The 14,036-nt window shown below is 35.5% G+C and overlaps 1 protein-coding gene across 1 annotated transcript in view; it reads left to right on the top strand.

Annotated features, from left to right (window-relative positions):
• The window catches only part of LOC129947508 (homeobox protein B-H1), an 81,500-nt gene that overhangs the window by 49,712 nt on the left and 17,752 nt on the right, over positions 1-14,036 (top strand). The window contains exon 2 of the mRNA XM_056058097.1: positions 5,594-5,825. Coding sequence (XP_055914072.1) covers positions 5,594-5,825 — 232 coding nt within the window. The remainder of the gene's footprint in view (positions 1-5,593; positions 5,826-14,036) is intronic.

Here is a 14,036-nt window from a genome sequence, read left to right on the forward strand (position 1 = left end):
TACAAAAATGACCAATTCTGTTGTGCCGTCATAAATTAGAACTCTTAATAGCTTAATTAATTACTAAATAAAAAATAAAAACTTAAACCAACCGAATGGAGCACACACATAAAATAAAAAACGGATGGATGGATGGAACCGCACTCGCATTCAAAACACGATCCAAAGAAAACGACCAACAACTTTAAGGAAAGAAAACGAAAAGAGAACAAAAAAGATCTGGATAAAAGGTAATTATCTCAACATAACCTTTTAAATGCTCTTTCGGACTGTTTTAAGACTCCAGAGAACTCCAAAGGTCTGGTGTAGGTGCGATGTGTCCGTCTATATATTTTTTTTTGATGGCGCAAAGCGTCCGTGCGTTCGACGTTCGACGTCCACATCGTCGATCGGTTTGATGGTCATCTGTTGGTCATCGTCTTCTAAATATATGTACAACCGATATGAGACCATTTTTTTGTTGTATATTTTTATTTGTTAATTGAAATTTTATTCCATTTTGGCGGGACTTTTAAACCAAATTGATGACATAGATAAAAGTTTAGCGTGGGTTGGTTTTGCTTATCAAGAATCTAGATATATTTGTAGTCGTCTCTATACGGATTCAAATGACTTTTTCTTTAGAAAATATCTGCGATACCTCAACTCGTATAGCGTCAAAATAGAGGGACAAGTTATATTATCTTATAAGGCATCTCCTTTCGAGTTGAGTGATTTGACTTTGTTGTTGAAGGTCTTTAAAGTTTTTTAATTTGAAGTTAAAAAAAATTCGAGAAAAAAAAAGATTTTAATGATTCCAACGTTAAAGGTGTTAAACTGACATTAAAGATAGATACATCTTTTTTCTCTTGACATTGTCACTTGGCGCAAGGGAATTTGTATATATGTTCAGATAATACGAATTTAATTTCTTACCTTTTTTTTGTTGTTGTGTTGTTACGTTAGCCAAGTTTTTTTCAAGGAGTTTTATACGCAGTTCATTATTTTTACTCATTTTTTTGAAAATAAAAACTTTATATAAAAATTGGTACCTATATAAGTTTAAAATAACACAACCGCATGACATTTTATCACACTTCAGTGCGTTTTGTTCGTTTGTTTCGTTTTTGTGTTTTTTTTATTTTTTCCTCATCATGACTCTGTCAGATAGATTTGTATCTTTTTTAACTGCTGTGGCTATTTTTTTAAGAGCAATTTTCACTTACCACAATCTATCTGTCTGAATAAAATATACAAACAAAAACAAAAATTACAAAAATAAATAAAACCCTCGGAAGTTGGTAAACAAGTATAAGTGTTACTTCCATGTCCCCCAAAGTATCTATGTTTGTATAAGTAAAGAAGTTTAAGGCATTGTTAATATAATGAATTTAAATTTTAATTGTTACCTTTATTAACTTGAACAGCGCCTGGACAGGAACAAATTATATTTTTTTTTTCATATCAGCCACAGGAGCGAAAGATAATAAAATTAACGTTTATGTTTTTTATTTTCTTGTTCTTCAATATATTTGTGGTGTGCTACTTTCGTTTAGGTCTACCTTCACAAAAGGAAACAACACCCTTTTGCATATTTTTCTTGTTTCGTCAAAAAAATGTAAGTAGAGTGCAATCAATTATGCAATTCAAATGTCATGGTTGAGATGGCAGTTAATTGCTTAAGCGAACGTTTTTATTGTTTATTATATTATATTTGTTGTACATATCTACATTTATTTTTGTTTAATGTTTTGTTGTCGTGTTAATTGTAATTTGAAAATAAAATGACAAAAACGAACGACACACTGTTATGGTGGATATATATTGTTAAGTTGATAAATAGCCATTTAAAATTTAAAAAAAAATTACAAAATACATTTAGATTAAGTTAGATGTTTGTTATAATGAGAACGGATAAATTAAAAACTTTAAGCCGAGGTTGAATCATGTAAATAATCATGAGAATTGTGGCAAATGATGACATTGTAAAGAGAGTTGTTCAAACAACATTAATAACCAAATGGTCAACATTATACAACAAAGACATCATATTAAGTAAAATTTGTTTGTTTGTTTTTAATCTTCTATCAAATTTGATCAAAAAAACTAAAATAATATCAAAATAATTCTACTTAAATTTTTATTAAGTTTTCATTAATTTGCTTTTCCAACATTTGTTCAGAAGTGGGAACATGTTAATTTGGCAAATCCAATGTAAAGATAATTTTCGATTTCGGTCTCGATTCTAGTGAAAGTTTATCCATAACCTAACTGTTGACATTCGATACTAATTTAATAATTAGAGTTAAACTCTTAGCCATAGCCAATTGTAATAAATAAAATGTCTTTGTGGACTTAAACTATTGAGTCATATTTTAGATATATTATTCTTAGCTGTATTTCCAATAGCTACTTTAAGAATTCACTATTAATTTAAGTTTTGAATAAGAGGTAGATATATTAAGTAAACAAAAATATTTCTGCATTGCTCAAAAATAGGGGAGAGGTGGATAAGACGGGGTACTTTACATTGGAATCTCAATAAAACTAACATTTTCGGGTCTTGACTTCTTCTCAATTTCAGTAATCATCTTTGGTAATCAGTCTTTTTTTTATAATAAGCGCACACTCAAGGGAATATATAACCCTTATTATGTAGACACAGTGTGAGCACTAGGAAAGGGAGAGAGGGGTTGAAAGGAGATGTCGGTGCACATTGGTTTTGAATTCCTGAATATTGCAGTAGCTGGGAAAGACAGAGTGTGGCAAGGCATTCCACATTCGCATAGTACGGCTAAAGAACGAATCTCTGTACTTGACAGTACGACCTAGAAGCGCGAGTATTACGGTTGAACTGTTTGAGGGGAGGAATGCAGCTGGCTATTTCTCTAGAGCATAAACCATTAAAATAACGGTAAAACAGGGTGAGGCAAGAAACATTTCGACGATATTCAAGGGACGTAAATGATCTTATGATGGTAATATCACCAAACAATCTAAATGCTCTACGTTCAATACTATCCAAGAGGCTTATGTAAGTTGCAGGAGCACCAGCCCAGATATGTGAGTTATACTCAAGCTTTGGACGTATATAAGTCTTGTAAATAACAGCCAGATCAGAGGGGGAGAAACACTTCTTGGATCGCCATAGAAAACCCAAACATCTTGCGGCATTTTTGGCGACATCGCGTATGTGATCGTTCCACAAAAGGTGGTTGGTGATACACATACCAAGAATATCGAGATGTTCAGTTTCCTCGATGCAAGTGCCATTTATGGATAATGGCAGGGGGGGTATATTTCGCTTTAACGATACAAGACGGAAGCGCGTTTTCGAAGCATTAAATTCCACACCGTTTCTTATTCCCCATTGTACAATGCTGTTTAGGTCGGAATTTAATGAGCTTATCATATTTTGTCGTTGCAGTTCCACATCCGAAGAAGAGGGGTGTGAATCTGAAAACTAATATGCAAAGCTAAGAGTACTATCGTCAGCGAAACAATGTATTGGATTAGATGTTGCAGACAGGAGATCATTAATAAAAATGAGAAAGAGTGTTGGAGATAGAACAGAGCCCTGGGGCACACATAACTAATTGCAATTAGGAGCATATGTTTAATAATTAAATGGAAAATTGATAAAATGTAGACAAGGTCAGATCTCCCCATCATGCCCCCACCGTCGGGTAAGATGGGGTACCCTGAGTTGCAAGATGGGGTTGAAAACAATCCAATTTATTTTTGATGACAAAATTTGCAAGTAAACGTTGCATCTTCATTTTCATCATCTATACCAGCACAGGCAGCCTAGCCTTCATTCGACGCCAAATAACAACCATTACAAAACAAACTTGGTGTATTTTCAACCTCTCTATTGATGGGACATATTTAGATAACGTTTTCTTTTTGGTCCCGTTTTTTATTAGCCGCAGATTTTTTTTGGTTTTCATTAGTTCTCTTAATGCTTTTCTTTTTCTGCCAACTTCTATTTTTAATGGTCTTGTGTAATTAATTTTTATATAGCGATGAAGTTACAATTTCGATTTTTCCTCGTTTTTAACAACGCGGGAATTTTGCATGTTGCTGGAAAGGGCGTTATTTGCTGGGGAGTGTGTTTATTTGTGTGCACTCCTTGGTGTCTCGTTCATTTCAGTGTCATCAAACCAACCAGAACAACCAGGCTCAGGGGATGAACTGTAGTGGAGGTTGCAAGGGGAATGACTTCATGACAGTTTGGTTCTCTTTCAATATTTGACTGTTCTCTGTGAAAGTTGTATCTAAAATCTGGGAACTAAACAACAATTCTGCTGCAGCTGCTAATATTATAGATGTTGGAGTTGCAGTCTTCGTAGTTGCAATTAGTCTTTTACTGATATAGCAACTATTTTAGTTCGGCCAAGATACCCCATACCCCATCTTACCCTCTCATGTCCAAATAAATAAATAAATTAACATCTAAAAACAGTGCTCTCCCCCACAAATAAACAAGTGTTACTTGCATGAGTAATAATGATCCTGATTTTTCAAATGGTTCCCGATATAAGATGAGTACCTCGTCTTGCACGACACCCCGTCTTTCCACCCTCTCCCCTACTTACATTTAAAAGATGTTTCAAATTCATGTTATAGAGTTCGTTACCAAGCTCTTTTATAGAAAAATCTTTTGTTCGATTAAAAACAACCTTTCTAACACATCAATACAAGACGTATATCAAATGGTTTCAAGTCAGAAACTCACAAAATAAATGCTAGAGTTCTCCATGCCTCCATTGTGTCTCCAAATCCCTTATGTGTTTTGTTTGCAGCTTACAATCTACGAAAATGTGCCGCTTATGGCAAGACCCTTAAATTCTCATATTCTATTTAGATTGACAGATTTGTTTTTCGGACGTTAAACTTTAACTTATTAAATTCCGATCTCTTCAGAATTGTCCAATGTAGAGAACCGTGTATGGAATGTAATGCCTCAGAAACTAAATGTTGTCTTCTGTCGCTTTCCTTGAGCTGCACTTGCATCGAAGAAAGTCAACTCTTTTGTATAATCACATTGCATGTTCGACGTTGCTAACAATGTTGCTAGGTGATTAGAATTTCTCCGAACGAGTAATTTTTCATCTCTTCTGATCTGGCTGTATTTTTAAGGCCTTCGTTTGTCTAAGACTTGAATATATATGCAATTTTTATATTTGGTTACGTGTCCTTGCAACAAGTTTAAGTCTTTAAAAGGAGCTTTGAAATGTTGTACTCGAACACAGTGGCAAGCTTTCGCACCATTAGTTTTGTCAGCCATTTGCATCGCTCCCCTTAACCCACACTCAGTTTCGGGCGTACTATCCATGAAAGATATTATTTTTTAAACCACACACCAAGAATGTGAAATGTTTTAGCCAACTCTGTTTTTCCTTCCAATTTCGATATTCAAAAATACGCAGTGTATAAACTTTAAACATGTTAAGGGTAGTAATAACCCATTATGATGTGTCAATAAATAATCAATATTGGGCTTATACCAAATTTCATGATATTATCTTATAACAGATTGATATTGACAACATTATTTAATGATCGAATCATATTTCATATTTTAATGGTTAATTTCTTTGTTTCATTTCAGGTGCCAAAGATGAAGATGGAAATAGTATAAAAAGTGGTATGGGCTTTGGCGGATCGTCTAGCTTAAGTAAAAAGCAACGAAAAGCTCGAACTGCCTTCACCGATCATCAACTTCAGACATTAGAAAAATCCTTCGAAAGACAAAAATATTTAAGTGTTCAAGATCGAATGGAATTAGCCAATAAACTAGGACTTAGTGATACACAAGTGAAAACTTGGTATCAAAATCGAAGGTGAGTTTAAAAAATACTATATATAAAAATTTGTCCATTTCTTTTCACCTTCCCACCCCCCAATAAATAAAAAAAAACAAATCTATTCATACAAATTGTAAAGCTATAAAACAAAAAACTTTTCAAACATAAATAATAAAAATGCTAGGAATGTAATTAAGTATTAACCAAACAATAAAGTTAAACCTCAAAACAGCCCAGCGCAGCGCCATAAAAACAAATCATCAAAAAAACCACTAAATTGCCAATCTCAATTCGTTTAGAATCATTAATGGTTTCCACTTTGTTTCGACCAAGTTATAAGGTTATAAAGTATTATTTAGTAGATATTTATAAGGTATAGGAAAGATGATGGAAATGGAAGTTCTGGTTCTTCTTCTGGGTATTTGATGTATAGGAGTGCATCGAAAAGACGACGCTTCGAAGATTAATTTAATTGTATTTTTCTGGTTTCTTTGAATTTGTTTATTTGAGTTATAAAAAAAAGCTTGTTTATATGAAAATCGTCTATAATGGTCAATCATCATTATATAATGCATCTTGCGCGATGAGTTGAACTTTGATGGTTGATTATTTGTGGAGAATATTTATAGTCATTTTGATGATGGTTAATTCAGACTCTTGTGTTCATTTTTTTTATGGAACGTTAACATCGATGAAGAATAACGAGCTCACACATCGTTAAAACATGACTTTGAACGCTTAAGTAATTATAGATCTATTAATTTTCATTGAAACTAAGTTAAATTTTATTTAATAGATTTTTTGAACTTTTGACAAATCCTAATAATTAAAACTTCATAAATAAAAAGAAATGTTAAGTGAGGGTTAAATACAAGTTAATTTTTACAAATGCAATAAAGTCGCGTTAATCAAGGGACTATCACTCAAATTTCCCAAAAGCTTGTTAATAGGGTTTGCGCTGTAGCCCACAGATTTCTGGGTTTGAATCGTTTCCGGATTATCTTGCATAACATCGGTCCTTTAATGGTTCCCAAAAACAAAACAAATGCCATATAACAGCAAGCCATCCTGGACGAACGTGAGGTCATACTACCTATCTCTTCAATTTCAGGAACAGAAATTTGGTTAACATTGCTCTGTTGACAGAAGCGTTGTTTTCAGCTTCATTGTCAACCAGGTCGCACGAACTGTCATAATTTGTGTGGTAACAAATAATGTCATTGTTCACATAGACACTTTTTTTAATTGGGACACTAATATGTGATGATCCATTCAACATAGACGATGAAAGCCAACAACCCCGTCCTCCCGACTTAGACGAAGTAAAGATTGCAATATTTAAGCTGAAGTCTAATTAAGCTGCTGGAGCGGATGGCTCCAATGCCGAGCTCTTTAAAGCAGCTGGAGATAAGTTGGTTAGGAGCATGCACCATCTGTAAGATATAGTCGGGAGAAAACATGCCCAATGAATGGAACCTCAGTATTGTTTGCCCGATCCTGAAAAAAGGAGACCCTCTAAACTGCGCCAACTATAGAGGAATCAGTCTACTTAACTTCGCCTATAAAATCTTCTTCCGTAATATGTGAACCTCTGAGGCCCATCGTCAACTACCTGATAGGTCCTTATCAGTGTGGTTTTTTTGGTCCACAGTTGATCAAATATTCACATTACGGCAGATCCTGGAAAAACCCCAAGAACACCAATTCGACACCCACCATCGATATCAAGGCCGCATATGACAGCATCTACATACGACCTGTATAGAGACATGTCTAGTTTTGGTATAACTGCCAAACTCATCCGTTTGTGCAGGATGACCATGGAGAATTCACGCTGCTCCATAAAGGTTGGAAACAACTTAACAGAACCTTTCGATGTCAAAAAAGGTCTAACACACGGTGATGCGCTGTCATGTGATTTTTTAACATCGTGCTTGAAAGAATAGTGCAGAGCTCACACGTCAACACTAGAGGCACTATCTTTCAAAAGTCTGTTCAATTACTGGCATATGCTGATGACATTGACATAATCGGAAGAACTCAGCGTGATGTCAATGGGGCTTTTGTGAGTATTGAGGCAGAGTCGGCAAAAATGGGTTTAACGGTTGATGAGGGCAAAACAAAATACATGCTGTCGTCTAGAAAGGACATACAACACCGACGTTTTGGTCAAAACTTCACAATCGACAAACGTAACTTTGAGGTAGTCAAACCTCTCGTCTACCTAGGCTCCGCTCTAAACGCAGAAAACAACACCAGCGCTGAGATCAAACGAAGAATAACTCTTGCTAACCGCTGTTTCTTTCGACTAAGAAAGCAATTGAGTGGTAAAGTCCTCTCTCGAGGGACCAAAGTGTTGCTACATAAGACCCTTATCATCCCCGTCCTGCCATAAGGTGCAGAAGCATGGACCATGACAAAAGCGGATGAAAGCACCTTGGGTCGCTTCGAGAGAAAAGTTCTTCGTGTGATCTACGGTCCCGTATGCAACGAAGGGGAGTGAAGGACAAGCTGGAACGACGAGCAGTACGGGCGACGGTAAAAGTCCACCGACTAAGATGGCTGGGTCACGTAGAGCGCATGGAAAACAAATGCTCCGGCCCGGAAAGTCTTCGAATCCACACCCACAGGACAGCGCAGTAGAAGAAGACCGTGGATCAGGTGGTGCGCACAAGTGGAAGGAACCTCACCCAACTTGGAGCGCGAAACTGGAGACATCTAGCGACTGACCGAGCTAGATGGAGAAGATTGTTGGGTGAGGCCCTAGTTCTTACAGGACTGTAGCGCGACCTTAAGTAAGTAAGAAATATGTGACAGCCGTCAAATCTAGCGTTGTCACTCGATTTAAAAACACGACCGTAAGAAGTTTTTAGGACTTTAACTCAAACACAGCGTAACAACTATTGTGTACATAATTCGAAAACTTGCAAGAATTCCTAAATAAATTTGTATTTTTGTATGAATATCTTAAGGCAGACACACTCTATGTTATGAATATGTTTGTATATTTGATGATGTCAAAACAAAAAACAGCTTAAAATGTTTTTGAATACCTAATGACATCTCAAACTAAAGACCGCCCAAGTTTCAACCAAAATAAAAAATTCATTAAACTATTTATTCATTCAAATTTCCCGCCAAACGGTCGAATATTTTATAGGGAATCAAAATAAAATAAAATAAAAACGTATTCTAATTACTTAAGAAAATATTTATTACTTTGCCTTCAAGGTTTGCTTCCTTAATCTCAATATCTGCATATTTTTATATGAAAAAAAATTTAAATATATTTTTTTTCTTATCTCATTTAAAAAATATAATGTTAATTATAATACGTACATTAAGAAACTATACCTAAAGGCTCATTCGTGACTTAGAGAAATAACAATCAATATTATACAAATTATGTTATTTTTTTTTCTCCTAAAAAAGATTTAATAAAAAAAGTAGAAATCAATTCAGTAGCTTAAATGCCTTAAGCTATCACGTTATGCTCATTCGAAGAACTATATATACTCAAGACACAAATAGAATAACTTTAAAAAATGAAAACATCTTAACGACTTTTCTTTTATATTCATATAATAAAAAATCAATAGTCCATTCAAAAAGATAATGATTACTTATAATTTATTTATATTTTTATTTCTCTTATATTTTATATGAAAAGATCGACTTTAATTCATAAGAATCTTGATGATGTGATGGCTACTGCATACATGAAGGTATGCATAGGTAGACATCAACATACATAAAGTTAAAGCTGTGATGGCATGGCGGGTGAAAAATGATCGTTTATTGATGAAGGTATGAACTCTATTATACCTTAAGGAACGTCCGTCGTCTTCTTCTTCTTCATCATCGTCGTCGTCGTCGTCGGTCTTTATCGAACATCGAAAAGAAGAAGCACTTTCCCATTGTCAAGCCCATCAGAGAGTCGATGAATCACTTAATGACCGACAATGACGATGAACGACCGACGACCGACGACAACAATGCTCACTCGAGAAATACTGCCTCATCGAACGTCATAATGTCGATTTCCAAATCTTCAAAAGGTAGATAGGATACAAAAGATGCTATTTCTTTTGTATATTAAGAAATATAATTATATCGATCAGCGAGGCAAAAATATTTCAATAATAGCCCATTAGAGGTGCACATTCGTACACGTAGTGATGTTAAAAAAAAACACCAAATCACTTCAAGACCTCATTAGATAGGTGGTTAAGCTTTTGAATTGAACGAATTAAGATCATTTAAGCTTAGTTTTTGAAAACAAACAATATTTTTAGATGAGGCGCAATCAATGATTTGACTTTTTTCTTATAAATTGTATAAAGAGTTCATGTGGCAATGTCTTTTTTTTAAAGATTCAAGCATACAACTTGTTAAGGAAATACAAATTAAGATAAATAAACACAGAAACGGACAAAAAGAATTAAATTAAGAGCTTGTTTGTTTGATGGATATAAACGACAACACGCCAACGCGACATCTTTTACTACATAACAGTGAAAGGGTAATACGGATCACAGACACTCACCAGATCGACCCATTTAATCGGTTTATCTGACAGATTTGTTGGCATTTTTGTAATATTTTGGGTTTAAATTTGAATTAAGAATTCTCAAGGTAAAGATTGTTTTTTTTTTTTCGTTTTGGTTCAATTCAATGTGAGAAACATGAATGAAAATGTATTTTAAAAAATAATTACATTTATTGACAAATCTCTGACAGCTTTTTTTGCTTAGTGTCAAACAAATCAAACAGTTCAATAGGAATGTTATGTGTATTTATTAACAAAGAAATAAAAATTGCAAGAAATATATTACTCGACATGAGGTTGTTAGAAGGCAAATATTCTGGATTATAAATTATAAACACTTAAAGCTAATTTTATAATCATCAATCAAACATTTAGTCAGCTAACATAGAACTTGATAACACTAAAAAGCTTTAAGTGAAAAGAATAATAAAGGGTGTCCCAAAATTAACACAAGATTTGAATTTGCCGCCATTTGTGCAGTGAAGTGTTGGTTACCCTGAAAAAAAAGCAATTTGATAGCTAACAGTATAGGGTTATTAAAAATGGAGCGTTACACGATAAAACAACGGCAACGTGTCTTCATTATTAAAGAATATTTCAAAAATAGTGAAAGCTTGGCGGCTGCAGTTCGAAAAATTCATACAAAATATGGTCGGAATAGTGTTTTGACTTCGTCAACTGTGAAGAGATTAATTGTAAAATTCATGGAGACTGGATCCGTTGGAGGCGCCAAACACACTGGTCGTCCAAGAGTCAGTGCGTGAGAGTGTTGCTGACAATCCAGGAACCTCAATTCGACGTCGTGGACAAGAATTGCAAATTTCAAGAACCTCTCTACAGCGTATACTCACCAAAGATCTGTGTCTTCATGCTTACAAAATTCAATTGAAGCCTAATGACCATGGACAGAGAAGAGAGTTCGTTGAATGGATTATTGAACATCAACAAATGGACCCTGATTTTTCGAGCAAAATCCTCCTAAGCGATGAAGCACATTTTCATTTTGATAGCTTTGTCAATCGCCAAAATTGCCGCATTTGGGGTTCGGAGAACCCAAAAATGCATCCACAACGCGTGACTGTATGGTGTGGATTTTGGGCTGGAGGCATAATTGGGCCATATTTTTTTGAAAATGATGCTGGTCAGGCAGTGACTGTTACTGGTGCTCGATATCGCGACATGATTACACATTTCTTTCAACCAAAATTGGATTATATTGATGTGTCCAATATGTGGTATCAACAAGACGGTGCCACATGTCATACAGCCCGTGAAACAATTTAATTACTGCATGAGACATTTCCAGGTCGTGTACTCTCTCGTTTCGGTGATCAAAATTAGCCTCCTAGATCGTGTGATTTAACTTAAATAACTTAATTAGACTTCTTTTTATGGGGTTATTTGAAATCACAAGTCTTTGTCAACAAGCCCACAACCACCCGTGCATTAAAGGAGGAGATTCAACTCTGCATCAACGAAATTCAGCCACATTTATGCAGAATGGTCATGGAAAATTTCAACATGTGCATGCAAAGCCGTGGAGGCCATTTGTCCGATGTGTTATTCCATACATAACCCTATCCTTTGTACTTTACGAGTCAATACAAATATAACTATCAAAAGACTAAAAACGGCGTTTTCTATTTAATTCAAATCTTGCGTTAATTTTGGGACACCCTTTACTTATGTGATGTTTAGTTGATTATTCAAAAGTTTTCAAGCTGATGAAAATAATAGAGATCTTGCACTTTTCTATCAACTAAGAATTGACGGTTAATGATGTTTGTATAAGTGACACTTTAGTCAATTTGATGTCAATATTTGACATAAATGTTAACAAAAATATTGATGATTCCAAGAAAGTTATATATTTTAAATAGCAAGTGTTCGATACTTATGTTATTAAATATATACCATTGTTTAACCTTGTAGAAACTTTAAAACAAAATTGGTATTTCCACTACCATAGCATATAAAACTATTCAAGCACTTGGTTTTATAAATACGTTAAACTACAGATATATGTAGTATAAAAAAGGTAGGAAATCACCAGTTAAATTCCATTAAACGTTACTACCTTTATTTATAACAATGTGAGATAAAGTAATTATAATCACATACTTACCAACAAAATTCCAACAAACTATTTAATCATATAAATAATAAGGTCTGATGAGTTTCACGCGTACAACATCGACGTTCCAGAGGCGGATCAGGTTTAACAAGTGGAGAGTAGTACCCATGGCGTGATGGTTAGTACGTAGGACTTGTACGCCGACGATCTAATTGCGTACAGAACGGCCCGAAAGGTTGAGGTTATTAGAGTTCTCTTGCAGCGTGATATCGACAAGATTCAGCGATATTGCGACTACTGAAAACTGAAAAAAAAATGTCCAGAAGTCGAAGACAATTCTGTTCCGGAATCCGTTGGCTAGGGCCACCAGGGATACGTGTAAGAATTGGCGCAAGATGGTCATCGTTGATCTTCAAGGGCAGCCAAAGTGTAGTGAAGTACCTCGGTATCTGGTTAGATCAGTATTTATATTTCGACAGACATATAATTGCTGCTCTGACCAGGGCCAAAGGAGCCGTCGCTCTGACGAAACGGTTGTTTTTTAGCAGTCGGCTTGACCCCAGAGCGAAGGTAATTTGCTACATGGCCCTCATACGGCCGATAATCGTTTATGGTTGTCCTGTGTGGTTCAACGTTGCCCCTTTCCAGATGGAGAAGTTTCGGGTGTTCGAGCGGCAGTGTTTACGACGCTGTACCGGCTTATATCGAACAGCCGAATCTTCTTACGTTATTTACTATTCCAACGAGGTTCTATACAACGGAGCTCTAATCAACAGAATTGACAATTTCGTGATAAAGTCGTCCGAGGTAACATTGCAAGAGCTATGTCCTCTACCAACAATTTAATTTTCGGGGCGTTCTATCCGAACGACGAGTATTTTGAAAGTGCACGCTTGAGCGGCTTCATTCCACCAAAGGCATTCCTCTTTTTAGGTAGATGCGGTCTGATACAGGATAGATTGGCAGTTCCGCTAATCTACCCGATTGATCAGGCGACTTCTGTACAATAGGGACGTCATGGCACAAGGCGGACCAGAGCTCCTTCGGTTAAGTAGGCCTGTGTCCGAACGGGACCGAAATGATAGGGTGAAGCAGAAGAACCAGTTTTGGTGGCTTCAATCGGCACTTGATAGTGGGTAGTCGGGATTGGGTTTTAAGCGTTGGCCGGCTTACATACTTGTTAAATAGTTTTAGGGTTTAGTTTTAAGTAGAATAGCCGCACAAAATGGTGGCACAAAAAAAATAATATACGAAAATATGGAACAATAAAAAAAAAGGAAAATGACAAATAAAAAAACAAAACATTTTAGATAGTTAGATTTGCTGCTGTGGTTAAAAATTAATAAAACAAAAAGTACGTAGTCATGCGAGACGTCTTAAGTTCAATCCCTGCCTGTGCCACATACAGTTTTTTCAGGGTGCTGCCTCTTGTGAGGAATTAACAAATTCTCCAAGAGTAATTCTTTTAATGAAAAGTGCTTTCTCAAATTAGTCGTTCGGATTCGGCTTAAAACTGTAGGTCTCCTCCACCCCTGACAGCATTACTCTCACACAGAAATGGTTAAGAATTAAGAGTTGTCACTAGGCCATAGTTCTCAACGGACAGTTGCACTACCTAATTTCT

This window comes from Eupeodes corollae, chromosome 2 (genome assembly GCF_945859685.1).
Source record: "Eupeodes corollae chromosome 2, idEupCoro1.1, whole genome shotgun sequence".
In the NCBI taxonomy this organism is placed as follows: Eukaryota; Metazoa; Arthropoda; class Insecta; order Diptera; family Syrphidae; genus Eupeodes; species Eupeodes corollae.